The 22392-nt window shown below is 41.5% G+C and overlaps 1 protein-coding gene across 1 annotated transcript; it reads right to left on the bottom strand.

Annotated features, from left to right (window-relative positions):
* Nucleotides 1-14237: 14237 nt before the first annotated feature.
* Nucleotides 14238-17331, bottom strand: EAF02_005566 (uncharacterized protein). Its single transcript, XM_038901614.1, has 7 exons — nucleotides 17051-17331; nucleotides 16855-16992; nucleotides 16525-16792; nucleotides 16428-16440; nucleotides 16229-16373; nucleotides 15410-16059; nucleotides 14238-15329 (listed from the first exon to the last, which is right to left on the bottom strand). The coding sequence occupies exons 1-7, from the start codon at nucleotides 17089-17091 to the stop codon at nucleotides 14575-14577; spliced, it is 2010 nt and encodes a 669-aa protein (XP_038758954.1). The 5' UTR covers nucleotides 17092-17331; the 3' UTR covers nucleotides 14238-14574.
* Nucleotides 17332-22392: the final 5061 nt, after the last annotated feature.

Here is a 22392-nt window from a genome sequence, read left to right as displayed (position 1 = left end):
TTTGATGTTTTTTTGTACAATTGAAGGGTGATATTGTAAGTTTGGGTGTGAAGGTAGGAATCGTTCGATTCGTAGAATGATGAAGGATCAATTATCGAAGAGAGTGTATTGGTGTCGATGAACTGATCGTGTAAGGATTGATTGTCAGGTCGACCTGAGTGAGCAAGGGACGGGAATTGTATTAGATAAATTAAGATGATTCGAAACAAGATATTATCGAATGCGTATTGTACGTAAAGTCGAAGGAGTTTCGATGTAATTATATTGTTTTGCTTTGTAAAATGTAATTCTGTAAGAAGAAGCTCGAATGTTGTGTGGTGAGATGAGGTGGTGGTGTAAAAGATAGGCAAGCCTTTTCTTTTCACACAAGCAACAAACAAATCGTCGTAATGAGAGATGAAATGTGTGCGAGAGAATGAAGGTTAATGGAAACGATTCTTGTCGAAGATGTAAAGGAATTTTGATAGTTGAAGAGATAACTTTTTGATGGGTGAATCCAAGAAAAGAATTGATGAATCTTCAATGTGAACAAAAAAGACCCCCCGAAAAATCCGAACAAATGGATGTAAGTGTGTATTTTCTCGGTCGCGGACTGATAAAAATGGCCTGGCCTTGTCAAACTTGAGTTTTTAATTCTTTTCTTCTTCTTCTTCTTCTTCTTCTTCTGGTATCGATGACGATGATGAGTTGATTTCGCTTTGGATGGGAATATTACAGAGTGTGGGGATTGAATGTGTTGTATGTAGTATCTCTATTTGATGGAAAGATGTGAAGAAGGAAGTGATATCTCAAAGTCAAGTCAAAAGACGAAGATGACGACGACGACCACGAGCACGACAACAAAAAGCTTTGATTGAGAAGGAAGTCTCGAATGAGAAGAAAATAAAAAGGAAGTAAGGGTTTTTTTCTCAATGTGAAAGGATTGTCGAAGGACTTTAAATTCTTTTTGGGGGGAGGAAAGAAAGAAAATAGGAAGAATAAAATTGAAATTGAAATTGATGCGTTTTTGTGCGTGTGTGTGTGTGGGTGTGGGTGAGTGAATAAGAAGAGTGAAGAGTGTGGAGAAATAAGAGAAGGTCTGGGTGGATGATGAGTGGAAATGGTGAAGTTGAGTGGATGAGGAATCACTCGAGTTTAAGTGTGAATGGTCGAGTGAAGGTAGGTGCGTACAGTAGCGGATTATTGTGGTCGTGGTTGCTGCTTGATGTATGTATGTAAGTGAAGTATAATAATACTACTAGGGGGTACCTAGGTCAAGGGTAATATCGAGGGCGAGAAGAGAGAAGAGAGAAGAGAGAAGAGCGAAATAAGAAGAGGAAAGTCAGAAAAGTCTCAATGCCAAGTGTATGCGTGTATAAAGTACAGTGCGTATTTTGGACTGGAAAGACCCAAGAAGTATACTTTTATGGAGAATGAGGGAAAAGATGAACCAATCGAATCCCATTCTCCATTCAAAATAATGCCTTGAATAAATTGAATTTCAATCAAGAAAAAAAGGGCTCGATCAATCAATAATAAAGAAGGGCCCGGAATGATCCTTTTTTAGTCTAGATATGGTATATGTATGGTATATGTATGGTATGGTGTATGGTGTGTAGTATCTTGATCAATGTAAACGCGTCAAGAAGGCAGGCAAATGCAAGTACCGTAGACAAAAGAGGTGAGTGGAATGGAACGAACGAGGGGGGAAAAAGAAAAGTGTATCTAGCTAGTATTGAATATCAATAACGAGCTGAGTAACGAACTAATCAAGAAAGGAAGAAAGAGATCCTGGTTAACTTTGATATTTGATTGTTCTTCTTTATGTATCTACCTAGGTATGTATCTATGTATTGATCCATCTACCCATCGAGAGGCAATAACACAACGATGAAAAGTATCTCAAGATTCCCATCCCAGAGTCAAAGATCCCCAATACCCAAATCCAGGAAAGGAATGAGATTGTCCTCTTTCGCCCGGAGCCATGAATGAGATCGTCTCCATTGAGCGAATGAGATTAACGAATTAGTCCTCTCACGTCGAAGGCAAAAAAGAGGCGTTCCAACTTCCAATGAGCGACACGAGAGAGTGACTAGGGAGGTTTCCCTATTTTCTTAAGCTTGCATCTCCATCGACCTAGGGACACATCCTAATGAACGCTCGACAGGTCCCCCTTCACCAAAGTTAAAGAAGGTGGTGTAACAGGGTCGACAGACTCTGCTTACATCTGGATTCTTGATCGTTATTTTTTTCTCTTCCATCCACTCTTCCTCATTGGGTCACTCACGCTATCCAGCATATCCGAAAGTAGCGAAAAAGTCTTTGCTCGAGAGTGAGCATGGATGATCTCTTAGTAGGTTTGATCAACAAAGATCCCTTGTCATACCTAGGGATTATTCAAAGGGACCACGGTGATTTTTAATTTAAAAAAAGAGCTGATGTGGGGGAATCTTCCGTGTACTCTTTGTCGCAGATTTTGTTAGTGTCAGCGATGAAAGTCTTATCAATCTCTTGTCCGTCTCTCTTTAATGGAGGTGGTGTGGGATAGATGGCATATGGAGGGTGGGAAGAAACGTGGAATTCGGAGATTCTATTTGGTGAAGAACGATGCAAAGGGCGGTGTGGTGGGAAGTAAGGGAAAAGTTACTCGACATTTGAACATCGAAATCGAAATCAAAATCAAAATCAAAATCAAAATCAAAATCAAAATCAAAATCAACATCGAGTCTCGAAGGTTTGATTGGCATGAATATCGATGTTCGATGAGCGAGGGAGGGAAAAGCCTCGTTGAGCTAACTTTAGCTAACAAAATTAGCTGTATGTACGAAGTAATGGTCGTTTTCTAGACATCTAATTTAAACAAGCTAGATACCAAAGGGGAATCATCAAGATCCTTTTTTGTTGACATGATCATCTAAGATACCTGGTGCCACGAAAACCATATTGACAGGTTCCACTTCGATTAATTGGTTACAATAGTTTCTCGCGAGCGAGTTGATTTTTCACAGTTCTGGAGCCAACTTTTCAAGACGAAGACCAGAGGAGAAACGCGAGCCCCAGCCAGCCGAAGATACCGTGAAGAAGTGGTTCAATAGTGCACAGAACCGCGTACGAGAAGTGACTAAGGATGACTCGAAAGAGTGCCGCACGTACGGGTACAACGGGTACGAAGTCGATGATTTAAAAAGGGTAGTAAAGTTTCACGGGGGGAAGGGAAAATCCTTCGAGCCCTTCGACCGTTTGGCGGGACCGATCAAGTGGAATCAAGGGGACGAAGCCTATTGCATAAATTTCAAATGGCTGCTTGAACTTGTGATGAACCTAAATCTCAACGATTTCGAGCCACGGAACGCTCTCAAACACGAGCTTCCCCTAACTAAATTATCACTTCCACCAAGACTTGACCTAGAACGCTCAATATCTCATATCACCTAATCATTCATCTATGTATATACTCTGTATATAAAACATCCATATAAAATATATAAATCAACACCATAACTTCACGTCTCCACTCCAGTACACCCAAGACGCGTACATATCGCGTGGCTAAGTCTCCCACCCATAAATCTCATCAATTTTCGAACCGGTACCTCCACCTCGATTCCCAACTAGGAGTTTTTCGCTACAAAAGATACTGTTCGGAGTACATACTGTTCGGAGTACTGTGCCACAATCTTGCTTAAAGGTGGATCCACACACATCTTCGGAGTCACACTTTTGCACTCTTTCCCGGTTGTGAGGGGACACGCAAAGGCCTGGATTGATTGATACCTTGAACCGAAGAGGATCCTCCTTCGTCCACGGCATTACTGAGCCCAAGGTCTCACTCACCACCAGTACACGATATTGACGATGCGAATGTACTCCGTATCAGCTCCATCCCATCTCATCACTCTCATCAATATCGCTCTCTCATTACGATGCGCACGATGATGAGCATCCATATCTTGCACGCCTCTCCGGATTATCCATCACGGAGCCGAGAAGTGAGCAGTGCTTGAGAATGTATAGTGCAACGTCTTGCTCGTCGTGAAAATCCAATCTATCTAAGGAAAATAAGGACAGTGAATGGAGTCGCTACCGATGCAAGCTTGTCATCATGCCTAAAGAGTACTCTGTCTGGCGAGCCTGAGCTGATCCCTTCTCCACATTCATAATGTACTTCGTACACGAAGCATCGCGACGACGCACGGGATCAACGATTTGAGAGTGCTTGTTTCAAAACATCTAATCTCATCCATGTGTTTTTACACAAGTTACATATCTAGGTAGGGAGATATGTGTTTAGTGATGTTCTAATCAATGCTTTCTCATACATTGTAAGATACATTGTAGAGTCTTACATCTTGGTAACCATCTTGGTAATAAATAACCTTGTTCTGGATAAATTCAACATTTCTGTCGGTAGGAAATTATTCGAATTAAGGTTATCATTCTTCCTTGAGAATTACCACTCCCTCCCGGTGTCCCCTTTTTCATCACACCCTCAATTATATACTCCGTATTGTCTCTAGGATACCTATTCGTGATATTCTTCGCATGACATTTTCTCATTCGCAAACAGCGCCAAGTTCAAGCAGCCACCAGTGATCAGTAACCACAATATCTACTTCCCAGACACCAATTACAGCATCCAATCCATCCTCGGGCTGTTCACTTTATTGTTTATTCATCCATGCAGAACAATGAAGAAACTGATCAGTTCATTGGATATCGCGCTCCCTCAGGGCTGAAGCATTCTCACCAATCCCAATCGTTCACATTTTATGCACATGCATCTCGCCATCTTCCATGGCATTTGACATACCTACCCAGGTTACCTAAGCTCAAGCTATTTATGTCCACGAACAATCTTCCTCACTAGATACCTATTTACCTACCTACCTCTGCCGTGAATCCTCCGAAATATGCAAGTAAGTAAGTAAGTTCATCGCTTCCCGCGCACCGATCGATGTACAGTATACTCAACCTCGTATTTGTCGATCCCTCCCTCCCTTCCACATCACTCATCGCCTCTCCTACATCCCCTCTTCCTCCCGCGTCTACACCCAAAGTATCCCATCAAATCATCCCATTGCTTCCTTCCTCACAACCTCACAAGTGCATCAAAAAGCGCGAGGCCAATGCATCTCATCAGGGGTCGCACCACACCACACCATCTCCTCTTCCGCATCAATTCTCCCGCGAACATCAATGCTTCTCCGCCAATCAATCTCGCTGACTGGTTTTTCTTCGTCCTTTCCTCATGCATTTACCCATCCACCAGCGCTTAGAGCCTCCAATCCGTGATGGGAAATGCGACGTGGGTATCACGCTTTGGGTGGGTACTTATTCAGTATTTATTTTACATGTATAGTTATTGAGCTCGTTGTGATGAACTACGAGACTACTTACTGTGTACTTTATTGATTATTGGATGGTCGCATGTAGGTCGTTTGGATTTCTTTCGGTAGGTAGGTAGGTACCTTGTGTATATCGTATCGTATGATTAACTACACTATCTACCCCAAAGAAATTCTCCATCTTCTTGTTCGTAGATAGAGAATACCAAAACCTTCACCAAAGTACCTACTCAATACACAAGTAAGTAAATCCCCCAAACCAATCGTTTAATTTCCTCTTCGAGCCCCAAGCACCAGCTTTTCATAATTTCACGCCTGCCCCGAGTACCTTTCTCCTCCCAACCAACTCCAACTCCTGAATACTAACTAACAGACCAACTGACTAATCCACAGATCAAATACTGCCCAGACTCATAAATGCGAGACCCTGATCTTCTCCGTCTCAGACAGAATGACAGCTATCTACACTTCCCTCGCCCGTACCTCTGGTTCCCTGCCAAGAAGACTGGATATCCAGGATAATTGTAAGGTCTTATGTTATGAGTGTTTATTTATATCTTATAAGTGTTGTTGTATGATTTGTATTTATATATATAGTCATAGTAATAGTAATAGTAGGTATGGAATAGAATGAAATAGGATGAAATGGGATTTGACACATATACTAGCCACTCCGTAGAGATTGAAGAGAAACAGAAAGAGAAACAGAAATCGAGCAGGTAATCAAATACACGATACTTGTGATGGGAATGAATACGTATGTATGTATGTAGTTATGACGACGAGAAACTTGGGTCTTTGGACTTGTGGGTGTGCACGTGGAAGGGTTGCTATAAATAGATGGGTTATATTCATGTTATATTGTATGCTATGGAATTGTTGATCTTTTTCTTTCCTGTACTGTAATGAGTTTGTATATTATATTATCATCTATCTTTCGAAACGTTTCGAATCTTGGGAAAGATAATATAATAAACTATACTAAACTGAACTCGAATCAAATAAAATACTAAATCGCAATCGAAATCGAAATCGAAATCCGAAATCTACAGATAGGAAAATCCAAGATCCCATCAGCATCATATCACATCACACACATTCAAACCCCCTCCCCTCCCCCCCCCTCAAAAAAATCTAAAACACGCGCATCAATCTTCAGATTAATCCGAAGCAACTTGATTTCTAAAGATATCACCCCTTTCCCCTGTTATTCATCCGTGCATAGATAGTGTGAGCAAGATAAATAGTAAACATGGTACCAATCTCGACAGGTATAATCGCATACCGTCGGAGAAATGCGAAACACGCGGACGATTTATCTTCGCTTCGCATGAATGATTTGATGAATTGTGTGAATGGGAACGAGGCGATGTTTGAAGCGGATATTACTCTTTTGAGTACTGTGTGCTAGAGGAGGAGACACAGCCTTATCCGCATTTTGGACGGGGTCTAGGCTGGAGGTGATGGGAAGCGTTATGTGTCCTTCCTTTCTTTCTCTCTTTCGATTCGATTCGAAGCGAAGCGGTGGGGTGGGTGTTGTAGCTTGCGAGTCTAGGGAGTTTCATGAGAGAGGGTTTGAGGGGTTTTGACTTGCTTGCTTTGAGTTTACTTGAGTTTACTTTACTTGACGTTACTTGACTGCTTGACTTGACTTGACTTGACTTGACTTGACAGGTGGTGTGAGAAGTTTGGATGAAATGTTCCAGAATACTCTACACATTCTACACATTCTACTTCGTACGCAGTCTACGATCGCGAAACCCCAAACGAGGTTTGTGAAAAGGGCAAGGATTAGCTGGGTCTTATATTTATCGTAAATCAAAAAATGTAGTATACGAACTGATAACGTCGATCTGGCATTATCGATATGAGGATCTGCGGTTCTGGGACGAGGGACGAGGGAGGCTCGGAGGGAAGGGATTCTTTCGAGAAGATATCATTTGGAAGCGAGCATTTGGCGTGGGAAATTGGGATGTGCGGGTGGGGGAATTGGGAATTGGTGGGTGGCTGGTTGGTTGGTGGGAGTTTATTATATTGAGGATTTATAGGTTTTTAGGTTTTTGGGTATTCGGGTATTTAGATAAATAGGATATGTAAAAGTTGCTGATGTCATATTTATCATATTGATCGTGAGAGAGTGATTTTTCATATAAAAGTTTAAAAATAATTGAATTGCGAAATGAAGAGAAGCTTAGGTACCTAGTTGGTCCTCTTTTTTCTTTAGGGGTTCATAATCATTACAGTATTATCGTGAAATGAGAATTCTTGGTAGATGATTTTATTTATTTTATTTTATTTCATGGGTGGCTTGGAGCAGATCTTCATTTGATATGGTTATTTATAGACAGAGGGGTTTTGATAATTATGATTATGATCATGATGATGTAGTGGTGACGGTGGGTCGATCTGTCAGGAAAATAGGGTTCCCGAGAACTTTTTCGAAGTTTGGAAGTTCGTGGGATCGAAGGAGAGTGTTGAGATGGTAATTTTAATGTGGTTCGATGGCATCGATTAGTTCGTTCGTGGGAGATTCGGTGGGCGGCGAGATATGACTGCGGATTTTGGATCGTGGCGTGACAAGTAACATGTATTGTCCACGCATGTTGATGACAAATTATCCATCTCGCAGGAGAGACTTGTGAATCATCTCTGCGGATTCCAGATCGTCGTTATCAGATATTTCTCAATGGGTCTTGAGATGTCTTACTAAATCGTGTACGTAGACTGTGGACGGGCATTTCTTCTACATAACATGCTAACATCTCCATGGGATTCCGAGCACAGTATTCCAAATATCTCGCGCTGGGGACGTGGTTCAGCAAATGTCGTCGCAAAATCAGGATTGAAAGTGGAAAAAGCAAGTGCTGCCTTATTAAAGTCCATGGAGTATCTTTGATGAGTCTGGTCTATGAATTATGGTATTACACGAACTTTTTTCATCCTATCACTCTAAACTATGGAATGTCGCCACCATTTCTTACTGTCATCTTTTCGTGCATACAATTGCCAATTCGAAGTCGAATAAATATCAGTAATGCAGAATATATTAACCTTCTGCTATCCCTCCAGCGGAATTGGTAGCGACGTTACGATGCTGGCTTCCCGGCATTTTGTGCATGATTGGTAATTATTTGGGTACGATGTCAGAGTGAAAGGATGGCTGCGGATTTTATACCTGAGACTTGACTCAGAGGGAGTGAATCGAAGAATAATGAGGTAGGAAGAGTGTGCTTCGTGCTCTGGAATTGGCAAGGCGGACTACTATTATTCCTCAGTCTGGATCTCCGCATATATTGTGTCCTTGGGGGTGTATATAAATCGCTCCCATCACACTTTATGCTCAAAAATCACATAGATACAAAGAGACTCCTATCACAGACTGGCAGCAGGCGACACCGAGCACCACCTGTATACATGGTTAGCAGCAATAAATACTACGAGTCGATCAGAATCTATTTCACATTTATCGCAGGATGATTTCACAGTATTATTTATTCTTCCGATGGGGATTGCGTAATGTTGTCGTTCTCAGGCCGTGATTACGTTACACTTATATGTTCCTCTATTAAATGAATAGAAACTGTTATTTCTATTGCTATTGTCATTTGCATTACCAAGTGATTTGCAGCTATATACACCCCTCTTTCCATTGCTAGTGTCTGATAGTTGAACTTTGCCTACATCATTACTTCCACCCTTCCTCGAGTTCTATGCTTGAAATGAAGAATTCGTTTCTTCCTCTCTATTTCTTCCTAGCGAAGCCATGTTCTATATACACCTGTATGTTTTGATAAGATAATTTCTAGCCTCATAGATGGGTTTTATAGAGAGTTTGCCAACTGATTCGAAGCCTCCCCCTCTGTTCTCAAAGCAGCTCATCTCAACTCTTTAAGTTCCTTCCTCTGTACTTCAGACCCCGCAAATTTGTTGCATCTCCACAGGAATGACTCGAAGTCTCGAAGTGGGGATATAAAACCACTGATGCAGCCGTGAGAAGAGTAGACACAGAGTATGTATAGACACGACACTTGACAAGAACTAGGTTGCGGAAATTGATGGGTGTTTCTTTATCACCTCACGATCAGGACCATGAGGTTGAGGGGTTTTACTTTTTGTCATGTTGAGCAGCTGGGTTTGAGTACAAACCGAAGTTGGCGATTTCAATATTCTTAGTACTGTGAGTACTGTCGATATTATTGTTGGCATTCTCGATATCGTCACTATTGGTTTTGGTATTGTTTCCTATCATTATCATTCTAGTTTTCCGTCATCGCATAATCCGAAGATTTCTATTCCTAAACCTCAAAATAGTTCCTCTAGAGAAAGACGTGCAAGTAAACAGTCAGCACTATTGAAGTATCTATCGAGCAAAGCCAGCTACCCATCAGCTTATCCCGTTCATCTTTTTCGGCTCTTGAGGAGCTACGATATGAGGTTCAATAATCTTAAATACTTGATCCTGATGTAGTAAATGATTGGGCACAAAGAATAGAAGAGGTTATCTACATTCTACTTGTATCTACATTCACGAGTAGCGGGGATGGGGAATCTTGACCATGAATTCACATACATTCTTCTCTTCAACGAGGAGAAAAAAATGGGGCATGGTGTATATAAGTCTCAACAGCACGCCTACGCTACGAAAAGTACACATGGAGAAAGCATCACATCTGAGACTGTTAAGGACACAGATTTACTCGGCACCTTTGCCCCAGACCTAAAACTAGAAAAACATTAACTCATATTCCCCTCGCACCAACCGTCAAACATAGCTGTATCATTCCATAATCACATCCATCCTCCTCATCGTCATTTCCACCAAATACTTGCTATCGTCACTTTAATTTTGTTTTCATTTACACTACGTCAAAAGTGAGATAAAATTAGGTACACACGCATGCATGGCCTCGAACGAATACGCATATGCACTTCCTCAGTTTAAAGTACTCGATCATACACATGCCCTGGATCTCTTGCACTTTTTTGATTCGGGATATACTTGCTAAGACAAACCCGACATTTTCAGTCTTAAATAGATAGTAGAGTTTGAAAATGCTGAAAGAGGAGCTGCTAAGTGGAGCGTTGAAAGAGGAACAATAATTGAGTAGTGTTATGTTACATACCCAAAATATAACAGCTAATTCGTTCATTTTACTGCTGGTCTTGCTACTGTAGTTATCTTCTCGTTAGCTTGAAGTTGTGTGGTGGGTGGTGAGTGGTGGGTGTATAAATCTACTCACATCCGAATTTAATTTACAACTCTATAACATTCTTGCGCAACAAGAAGACATCGACGATGGTCCAGTTGATTTTTGTGAATGATGGATGATGGATGGATTTCTTGTCGTAGGACTTAAGTTGACTTCCTGTATGCAGATATGTATATAAGATATTAATCATTGGTGGTGGATGTATTTACTCTTGTTTTTAATTGTTTATCGTCGTTACTTTCCAGTTGTTATCATTTTTCCATTTAGTGCTTCAAATTTCAAGAGAGAAAGGGGAATATAGAAGTGAAATCAGCGGGACCTGGTTGAAAAATCCAATACTTTGATTTCTGAGCGGATTATGTTGTGGTAAGAGGGAATGGAATGGATCGACATCTTTCCTATGTGAAAAACTAATTGGTTGTATATGTTGTACATACTGGGAAGTCTTCAAGTATCTGGGACTTTTATAGTTGGGTTTGATGTTGTGTGAGGGAAGTTGTTGTATGGGTTGATACTCAGGGGGGGGGGGGGGGGGGGAGTGGAATGAGGTATATCAAGCCAAGAACAGGCATTTCTTTATCATAATACAGGAAATACCCTATTCCCACGATCAGTTTAGGATTGGATTGTGTGTTCTCTGTTTTGGTTAGAGTCTTAAGTATTCAGGCTGTTGCGAGTACTTATGAATTTTCTAAACTCGGGGACTTGGGGAACAAGCGAAGATTTATTGGGTGAGGATTGTCGTTCTCATTGGCATTCTTCCATTTAATTAAATTTTTCGAGGGCTCTGATGCGTTTGTCCGTTTTTTTGCCATTTCTGAACTTGATTTCACTGTCGTCTTGATGAGATGTTGATTTCGGCAAGTTAGCTGAATAGGAATTTTGATACAAAATGATGCCAGTACGGAGTGTTATAGAACAGACCCACGGATATAGACAGTAGGCTCTCAGACTTGACTCCATGATGGTGTAATATCCTAATTTCTTGATATTTTTGAATCAAAAAGGCTTGAATCTGGAGAGTTTATATACCATTATTGGGATACTGATTTGAATATTGATGGATGGGCCCTTGTGGGGTCAATGAGTCCCTCTATGAATATCCGAACATGCTATGCAGCTTTACCTTATTCATATATCCACACATTTTCACTTTTGCTCGCGTACCCCATAAACTCCCCATAGATAATTACAAAGTGGAATTCCTATGTACTATATATAAAGAGGTATCGAAGAGCACAAAGTCTTTATAGAAAAACAAAACAGTATCCATACTCGAGACATGTGGTAGACGCGGCATTGATCAATATCTACACAAAGCCTCCCATCATGACGCCAAGTTTCAAAATGTGTTTTAAACCGGAGAAGAGGGAATATATAGTCAGTATTGTTATCGACTGAAACTTCTCGTTGCCATTACGACAATTTCTGTCACCTGTAGATAGATTCTCAACTCTTGTTGAATACTTATTGAAGATAGTTTGAAACCCCAAAAACCAAGAATCATACCTAGAAGATTGACCACTTAGTCCCGAAGGTATTTTTATAGGCAGTCGGAACTCACTAACCGCACATGAATCATTTGCATATGGGCTAACATCTCTAGATACAGAGAAAAGGAAGAATCGTGGATCTTTAAATACCTTCTAAGTCCCGAAATTACCTCCACTTGAAAGATTTCACAAGTTGAAGGAACACCTCTAAGTTCGAGGAATCTGTGAAAATATCAGCGATACCGGAGACGGTGCTTGATTAATTATTATACGTAATATTTACCCTGAATGTTGGGAACTTGAGATATATAAATCACCACACTCGCGTCATCAAACCAAGAGAACTAAATACATCTTCAAGCATTATTGCAGTGAAAATGAGGTTTGTAGAATCCATGGGGCAAAGCAGTCTTCACATCGAATATCAAGAATACCCAAGTTTTACACTCCAAGATTGTCATCCGATATATCATAGATATCTATCCACCGACTCTTCCATTACTATTATATCAAAACCCCCGCTACCAGGAAATCTTCTCCGTTGTCGTTCGCAAAGGCCGTTGTTATCCATCATCCAATTCTCTCTCTTATGTCTCTCAATCTTATCCCCAGCCCTCAAGCTCTTCACAAAACTCCTCACGATCCTTACAAAAACCACCGTTCCCCCGAAAATTGGCGCTCACTTCTCAATGCCTACTACAGAATACGCACAAGGGACAACAACCCTGATATGGTATCATGATGCGCGAAGACTTCCATATTTGATTTCTATCATCAGAAAAGCTGTGTTTATATAGAGGTCCAAGATGAAAAGAATAACAGATCTCGCAGTGTCGAGACTTGTTGCAGTTCCTTTGTTCTACTTCTGTCTCTTCCTCGCTCGTCTCATCCCATGTCTTAGACGATGGAAACTCAAAAGAGTACTATATAGACCTCTACGAATCCTCTTCAAGAGACATCAATCTCTGACTAGCAAACATCAACGCCCATAGAAAGATGCGGTGAGAAATCTTGATCGAAGATTCTGGAAAGGTTTCGCAAAAATAAAGGGGTATCGTATCTCGGAGTGTACTAGAGCTTGGGGAAAACAACACTTGTTATTGTCATCAAATACAATTATTGCCGTATCTTCATACAAATGAACGCTAGCGGTAATCCAATTTCACTGCCATTTCTCTCTCATCAACCCCAATCTCTGAAGATATGTATAATCCCCCATTTTCCCTACTATCATTGTCATACACTAACCACCATTCTCCTCGATGCATTCCCTCAACTGCCAACTCGAATACTAGCCTCTAGCGCTCTAAACAAAACAAACCCACATATAGATCCATCTCTGCCATTATCTAAAAAAATTTGAACTCCTCAAAATCCGAAACTCGAAGGCTACTTATACACCGGAAATTGGAATTTCGCATTACACAATCACTTATTCATCTATTCTTGCTATTCTCTCATTCTTTTCCCTTTCCTTCTCCTCCCACAAAAATCCCTCCATCCATCCATCCATCCAATCTTCAACAGTCTACCGAAGAAGCGAGAAGGCGAGGCAGGAAGTATATAGCCCCCTCCCCCCCCCTCCCTCTCCATCTCTTCTTCCCATCCTCAAAATTCCCATTTATTTCAATAAACCATGTTATTAGGACTACCGAGAGAGAAGAAATAGGAACTCGTTCTAGAACGAAAAATCGACAAACTTCATCTGAATCATCTTCACAGCCCGGGACCAAAAGTCACGATGAGTATTTTTGATTTCTGATTTAGGACGGTGACGGTGACGGTGAGTTTTTTGCTGTGATCAGGTGTATACATGGGTACTAGATGTTGGTGATATTTATTTATATATTCTCGTCGCTTTCCCATTTGGTTGTCTATTGTTATTATTGTCGATCGATCTATCTGTATATTCTTACGGAGTTGTGCGGTTCTGGAAGACAGGACGTCTAGCTAGCGCTGGGGAAAAATTCTTAGGAGTGGAGAGTTGGGATTTAAGAGCTGAGAGAAAGGAATGTGCAGCTGCTCAGACATCCATAACATCGAATCTATGAGTTTGTAGTTGGCGATGGGTTGGAAGATTTTAGGTCAAATGGGCATATATATACACATCTCCTCGAACCTTTTTTCCCATGGCGAGATTACACGCGAAGCTTACCTATAGAGTGACGTTCAGGTCATATATGATTATCACATATTGAATTGCTAATACGTGTAATATAAATACGATGTATTGTAAACTAGTGGTATCTTAAAAAACTCAACGATTGTCTTTCTTTCTTCCAAATTTAAGACCAAAGAGAATTAACTTTCTGTCTGTCTGTTGATTGCCATTATCTGCACCCGCTATCTTCCGTTACAAATCGTCTGCCATCTTATTATCATCTTCCATCTCTCCTTTACCAGCCCTCATCAACAATCATCTTCCCAACCATGAAATTATCTCCCCCAAGCGAACCAAAGAAAAGAAACCTTTCAGAAACCCATTCACCGATTCCCAATTCTCTCACCTAGTAGACACCACCACCACCAACCTCCTTCACAACCCATTTAAACAAGTTCTTTCTTATGCCCACCCACATCAAGCCCACTACTAACACCTCTCGTGTCCAATTCCTGCTCGACCCAAACCTCATCTTCAAACTTATAAAGTTGAGGCTCCACCTCCCCCTTTCTCCTCAAAATCCACTTCCTAGCCCACCAAGGAAATTGCTGCTGAATTTGAAACTTCGCATGAGTTCTCGTCGGTACCGCAAACACATAATCTAATTCCTCCAACGTTCTCTGTTTAGTTTCCGGGAGGAAAAAGAAAATTAATGCGAATGCGACGAGATTGAGTCCGGCGTAGAAACCAAATACACCCTGGGGTTTCATAGCGGATAACATGCGAGGAAGTGTAAGAGAGAGTACCGAGGCCCAGAAATTGTTGGTTGCAACGGCCCAGGACATACCGATTTCACGATGGGATAAGGGGAAGACTTCGGCGGAATAGGTAAATGGGACGGGTCCTTCACCAGGGGAATAGGCAATATCGAAGAGGTAGATGAAGAAGGCCACCATGCCGATATGTGCTTTTGACGATTCGGGGATGAAGTAACAAAGACCTGCTGCGAGAAGAGTCCAGAACATTTGAGGGAATGTAAAGAGGAGAAGTGTGCGCCGACCGAAAGTATCGATTGTCCAGACAGCAGGCCACGCAAAGATAAAATTGATAAGACCGAAACCGAAAGAGGCAAGAAGTGCACCGATTGTCGTTGCGCCTGCGTTTTTGAAGATGGTGGAGGAGTAGAATGCAATGATGTTGACTAATTAATTAAATACGGGTTAGCGAGTCATCGCATAAGTTTTCCAGTTGAGGTAAAAGGGATAAGGAACAAAGACATACTTCCACACATCTGCTGCCCAATCATAACAATACCGCTCGCTTGTGTTGCTCTCCTCAATCTTGGCACCGTAAACAACTCAATAAACCTCGTAAACATATTTCCATTCTTCGCTAATCCACTCTGTTCCAACAAACGATCCTCATAATCCAATTGTGCCTGAATAGAATATAAATCTCTCGCAGCCTGCAATGGCGAGTTTCTCAAACGTAATAGCGATCGATATGCTTTCGGTACATTTCCTTTCTTCAACAACCATCTCGGCGATTCAGGACAGAAATATATTCCAATAACAAGAGGAATTGCAGGAACGAGCGCAGAACCAAATTGTAATCTCCATGCCAATGCGCCAGAATGCACAAACACGAGATTAGCACAGGTACCGAGAAAAATACCAGCAGCGGTCCACACTTGCCAGGACATGACGAGACCACCGCGAATACTAGTCGGAGAATTTTCGGCAGAGAAAACGGGAACGGTAACTTCTTTAAGACCCATTCCAATACCGAGGAGGACACGACAGGCCATTAGTTGGCCGTAGGTTTGGGAACAACCCATGCCGATTGGAGCGATGAGAGAGAAGATTGCTGCGACGAAGATGGTACCGCGACGGCCGATGTAGTGGTTTACGGGGTCGGAGATCCATGCGGTACTGTGGAGTAATCTATCAATTTTTGTCGGGGAGGAATGGGAAGTGAGAAGGTAAATGACAAGAGTCTAGATAATCGACTTGCAGAGTATAGGGCAAACTGCTTAGTTGCAGATACCGAACTGTAATTGCATCTAAGATGAAAGAGAAGTCTTAACAAAAAACTACTCACAAGAGACAGATAGCCATATAAGGCATTGCATTAATAGCACCAATAATCCACGCATTCTTATCGCAAGTACCTTGAGCTTCGCATATAGGTCCTGTATCTGGAATACCTAGAGCATCTCCAAAGGTAAGATTTGCGCCATTGGCACCTAATATCATTAGTCAAAATTTCTTGGAAATTTGCATATTCTTGAGTAATCTACCGGTTTGATCCCACTATGCGACGAGGTCAGTATTATTCTAGCAGGAGGATAATCCATAGGATGTAAAAACGAAGAAACTTAGGAAGATATTACTTACTCCTTGAATAGCAGCAGCAACGGAATTCAAAATAATAGTCATATAAAGTTGTTTAGGATGTTTCCAACGATGCGTAACTTCCTCCTCCAAAACTCTTCGATCCTCATCATCAAGTTCCGTAATCTTATCTGCATGATGAGGACTTTGCGCAACAAGTGCTCCTTTGATCAAGTTTGGGAGAATGTCAGTGAGATTGTGTTTATTTGCAAATGTTTCGACGTCGGCGAGGAGTTGATGTTTGGGGATACCGACGAGGGGATTTCGGATTCTGAGATGTGTTAGAGGAGAAGAAGAAAAACGGAGATGGGAATGGAGATGGAGAGAACATACTCGCCGGTGGTGTTGGCGGATAGTTGAGTGAGGTCGATTCCTCCTTTACGAGGAACCTCTTTTTCTTGTGCTCCAAGTTCATCTTTCTCGTAGGCGGGAGCTACCTCGCCAGTATTGCTGGAGATGTTTGTTGTTGCACTATCAACAGCCTTGTCAGCAATCATTAGAAAACCATTAGCTCACGAATAAAAGCTACCTTTGATCGTGCTTATGGTGAGGGCCCAAGTCATCGGCCATTTTGAATGTTAATCTCGAGTTTGGATACGTCAAAATAACTCTTTTCTCACAGCAGATCGATATGTTTATATGAACTTTGTAATCCCAATACCAAGACCGAGGACCGTTAATATCCAAACAAGAATACTGTCCAGTCAAGCCGGCGAGTGATCAACTTAATAATTTTCAAAAACGAAAGTGCGAGTGAATCAGACGAGAACACTAGATTTAAAGGATTCCTGGACGACAGACAGTGCATGCTGCATGAGCGTGCACAAGGCCCTACAGATGATTCACCATTCCCAATGAAACGTCGGTGATGCCGGCACCTACATGGAGTATCATACGCCTCAGATCTCCATAATCGTATATGAACCCTTCACAATGCATTTACAATTCACTCCAGAGCGCAAGCTACCCCGCATTCGAATCCCTGAAGCTGACGCTCCAATCCAGTCAAATCCTAGACCTCATTGTGTAACCCCAGAAACAGAGTATCCCTTGGCTTCAGTCAATATCTTCGTGCATGCATGATTATCATGTTTGTGGCGTGAATAGCTTCATCTGATTTGATAAGATTTTTTCGAAAATTGATAACGTGATCGTGTATCACCGGACTTTGTCGGTCGTATAAACATTCTGTGGTTACATGGCCAAGTTGCATTGATTAAGTGGCTTGCAAACTTTTGTAACGGATGTCAAAAAGGCTCAGAAAATGGCGTAAGAATGGTTACAACGAGAGCATCAGCACGTAAAAGATGGAGATCCTTTCTGAAAGAATATGTATATTGAAGTCATGAATAGAGAGATGATTTTTTCGTCGGTGAAGGAACCACAGCTTATGGTTACCTAGTACCAAGAAGATATTCCTACCTAATCATCTGCAAATAATTAGTGAGCAAAATTAAAGACATGACAAAATAACCAATCATAAGTATACCGTAATTTTCGTATGACCATAAATCGAACGATATGTAAGGAATCAGAAACCTTAAGAGATCTTTTGAAACAATGATTCAAATTTCAACTGCAACATCTGCAAGGCACCGGTTGAACTTTCCGAAGAGTGTGGCATCGCGCAATGAATGTCTCTATTGAGGTGAAAGACTCATTCCGACTAATAATGGGGGCAAGCCCCCATAGCACGCTACGCTCGAGATGTTAATAAAGATGTTGAAGATTGAAGGTATACATGGGGGGGTTTTTTTTTTCGAATAATCTGCCTCCACGGCAGTGGCCCCCGGAGGGCCAGCGGAGCGTCATTCAAGACCATGGCTATGAACAATGGTGGATATTTGATTCATTCATCTACCTAGGTAATTCATCCTTAAATCTAACGCACATCCTTGAAAATGTGTGAGAAAAGGGGGTTCGGGCTTTATCCACCGTCCTATTAAAGGGTTGTAGCGAAAGCCAGGATAAAGCGTCTTCTAATTCTTAATCTCACATCAATCCGAAAGGATCTACTCAATCTACCAACGCTCCGTTAAGAACAACTCTATGTGAGAACATGTTCCTGCAGTTCCTAACAAACTACGTCGTTGGAAAAGGCCAACAGTCTGTATTTTACTGTTCACAGACCCAATCTTGACGTGATGCCTCGTTCGTTCAGCACTTCGTATTGAAATTCCACAAGTATCTATTCAGACCTCTGCATCGACAGGCCACCCGAAATGGTCAAGTGACCAAAGGATCTGCTCTATGTAGTTAGTTCCTTTCCCCTAATCACAGAAAGAGGTGTACTTATCCCCTGCCCGGAGGGGTTGCCTCAATACTTTGGGCAGAAGTATGAGACAACCCAGGACTACCAACCATTAGGCCTGTCCTTGAACTCAATTCCCAAATGCCCTGACCCTCACCCACCAGAAAGTCCAAAATCATGTACAACCAAAAAGCTATCGAGTCAGGCCCATTAAAGAATCCGACAGAGCAATCAATGCTACCCATGATAGACAAGCACTAAGCTTTGACTCCAACACGAGATGGGTCCCATCATGGACACTGAAGTACTTTTCATCATCAAAATGAGTGATCTGAAACTATCCCAATTTGGTGCAACGACTTTAGGACAATCTATCATCACATTCCATCATTCGCGCTTTACAGCCAAATCATTCTAGAACCACCACCTTCATCAACCCATGTATAATTGAAACCCTTTATGAAGGGATCATCTCGATTCGAAATCGTTTTAGCGGCGAGCGACATAAACGATCAAGTACCTCAGCGTAATTCGAAAAACCTCTCTCTGTTTGAAAGGTATAGTCCACGAAGATAAGTTTTTGATTCCTCTGCAAGAAAGCAGGGCACAAACGGACAAAAGACATCAACAAAAGCCGTGATCATCTCTAACAGTTACGAAAGAGGAAAAGTGGTAACAAACATCCGAAAATGTTGTCCCAAAATACCGGCGTCTTCCATCACTCTAATGTATGTTGTAGAGGAGAAAGTTAATGCGGTGATCGTAGTTACATTCAGATGAATGACAAAGCCTATGGTCGATACCGCGGCAATGGTCTCGAGAAATGACTGCGTACATAAAATGTACGAAGCATTGAAATGAGAAAGGTTGGAGACAAGATTCACTCCCCGGAGGATGTAGAATACAATGGAAACGGAGTAGCTTCACCATTATCAAACCACGTTGACTCATCTCTTTAGATGTTCACAACAAAAATATCGAGAGGCATTGACTTTCCGGAGCATGGGAATACGATTTTCTTCAAATGATAAAGCATTCGAAGGACAATTCTTCTTGTAATCTCCATTCCCAAGACCACCCACAGCAGTGAGTTTTTGGTCAAGGGAATGTGTAGAGATATACAATCCGAACAGCCTGTATGTAATCTTCAATAAATATTCTGCTCGGTCTTTGCCCCTTGGATATCCTCATCATGTAATCTTCGAGAGTGTATAGAGAAAACGAGACGATTCGTAATAGCTTATATGAAGACCCTCATGATACCTTCTCGGAGAAGAACCAGTTCCATCTCAATTTGTATCTCCTTTCTCAAATCGACTTGCATTATCATCGAAGACAACCATATTGATCAAAGACGTCCAGCCGATTTCCCTGACGGAGCGTCCCTACGCGGGCTCTTACTAGAATAGCTCATAGCAGAAATCAGTTTTATCGTCTCTCGACATCTGGACTATTCATTCAACTTTTCGACCTTTTGTACATTCCTCAATCGCGTAACCTTTCGGCTTCACAATTCTGGTCCGAGACAAAATTTCTATTCAGAAGAACAAATCAAAGCCGCAAAGCTTTTGAACCGGCGGTATTCTTAGGGTTAAGTTCTGAATCGTATGATTCCTTTCGGAATATCGAGTCAGAGTCTGTAGGGTAGACGATATACTTGGTTTGTAAGGTGAGAGAGGGGTTTCGAATTCGTCGCCTTCAATCGAGGTATTTGGTGTCGTAAAGGTAAGCTCGTTGCTATATGATATTCGAATCGAGGTTGAAGCTCTTCGAGTGACAATTCAATGGGAGGAGGTAGGTGATGGGTAACTGGAGGTTTTTTTTGTGAGCAAAGAATTGCAAATGACAATATAAGAGGTGATGATGTTTTTCTTTGGTCATGACGATTGGAAGGGGAAGATGTATTTGCACGCGTTCGCGTAAGGCTGGATTTCGACGCGACACGCTAATTGATGGCCTAAAATTTTTACTTGTTAAGCTTCAAGCTTCATCCGCTTAGCCTTAGGCCTGAACATTACCAGTTAATAGGTAGATATTTGCCCATCAGTTGGAATTCTAGGAGTTATATTTATTGGGTATGTGAATTATAAATTCCCTTTCCTTGCATTGAGAACTTAGAACTTACTTTCCATTCATACTACAATAGCAATCATTTTGTACCTACTTTTCGCACCTGTTTTTCAATATCATTTATACTCACACAAAAGCTTGGAGTGAGCGAGAGAAAACACACGAGATTGCAGGTTGAAAGTTGTCAGCTCAATCTTATAGGCTCCGCAATGAATTCGAACGAGGAAAAATATCTACATTGATGTATGTAAATATGGGAGCTCGGTGGTCAAATCTTACTCAGTCTTATTAGAGTACGAAGCTCAGGCTCTTTTGAAGGAATTTGGGTGACGACGCAGCTTATTGAAAATGTCATTCAGGAATGGCTCCATAACCTTATATCCTTATGTGGAAATTTCTTCTCTCGAAGGGGCTACATAGGATGTACTAGGTAGACTCTTAGGGTATACTCTTTGTGCATACGCATGAACTTTTGAGATTTGTCGTTCTCATTTGAAGGGTACCAAAAAGTTATTGTCTTCTGTACCGGTGTTATATGAGATACTCGTACTCGATAAAAGAAACATGATCTAGAATACGAAGATATTATTATGGGGGTAAGCCCCCAAGCCCCCATGGCCATCTGGGTCTTTCCCACACAGCGAGACAGTTAAGTCAGCACATGCCATACAATATATAGTGGATAACCCCTAAACCTTATCACGACTACGCCACACAGGTGGTTACCGATGTTTCCAAATACGCATACAGTTCTGTTGTACGTCACCCACTCGGAACATTTGCTTCACATTACTTCAGAAACCAAAAGTTCTCTCCAGTCTGCACATCAAAATTGTGATCGATTTTAAGATTGAAGAATCAGCCCCAATCGGGGTTGTATGGAGATCTAGGCCGTGTATCACGACTTCCCGAAAAAATGAGGAACATCTTGAAACCGCCACGTTTTCAGGGTTCGTCCAATCCTGTGAAGAATCCTATTGTGACATCCCATTACCTTCAAAGTAAACCTAATCCGAACGATCCAATCCAAGACCTCACTATTAGTTTTCCATCTGAAGTGGAGCCTCGAAAATGTTAAAATATCCCAAGAATAGCTTGTTGCTGGCCGTGCGTCTGTTACAGCTTCGTCGAATATCCTTGTTTGAGCGTTGATAGAACGTTCCAAGATGGGCTCGTCTGAAAATCTTCATCAATGGCATACACGCGTTCTTCTTAGTTTGCTTACTTCTTAGATCAAGTTAGGTTATGATGACATGACGTGAAGATAAGGAGGAAGCTGATTGTAGGTTATCTCGAGGGGTTTTGTTCTTTTCTATTGCTGAATGTGATTTTCTACACAACTCTTCCACACACTCCTTTGAATTGCTTCATTTGCCTTTTACCATTCTTTTTCTTCATTCCTTTGACTTGATATTCTTGAAAAACTCCTATCCTTACCTCTTTACCATTTGATATGCAGGTCTTTTCTTTCTTTACAATATCTTTATAATATCACTTTTTTCACACCATCATCATCTACCTCTCATACCATATACCCATTAGCCACCGCC

This window comes from Botrytis sinoallii, assembly GCF_014898435.1.
Source record: "Botrytis sinoallii strain Bc 23 chromosome Unknown BSIN_008, whole genome shotgun sequence".
NCBI classification, from domain to species: Eukaryota; Fungi; Ascomycota; class Leotiomycetes; order Helotiales; family Sclerotiniaceae; genus Botrytis; species Botrytis sinoallii.
This window is presented reverse-complemented; position numbering and strand designations above follow the sequence as displayed.

Excerpts from the sequence above, each read along its gene's own strand:
- EAF02_005566 (XM_038901614.1), bottom strand. The coding sequence starts at position 17,091 with ATGGCCGATGACTTGGGCCCTCACCATAAGCACGATCAAAG. Across the intron at positions 16,993-17,050 it reads CACCATAAGCACGATCAAAG|TGCAACAACAAACATCTCCA; the intron begins GTAGCTTTTATT and ends GGCTGTTGATAG. Across the intron at positions 15,330-15,409 it reads TGGGCAGCAGATGTGTGGAA|TCAACATCATTGCATTCTAC; the intron begins GTATGTCTTTGT and ends TTAATTAATTAG.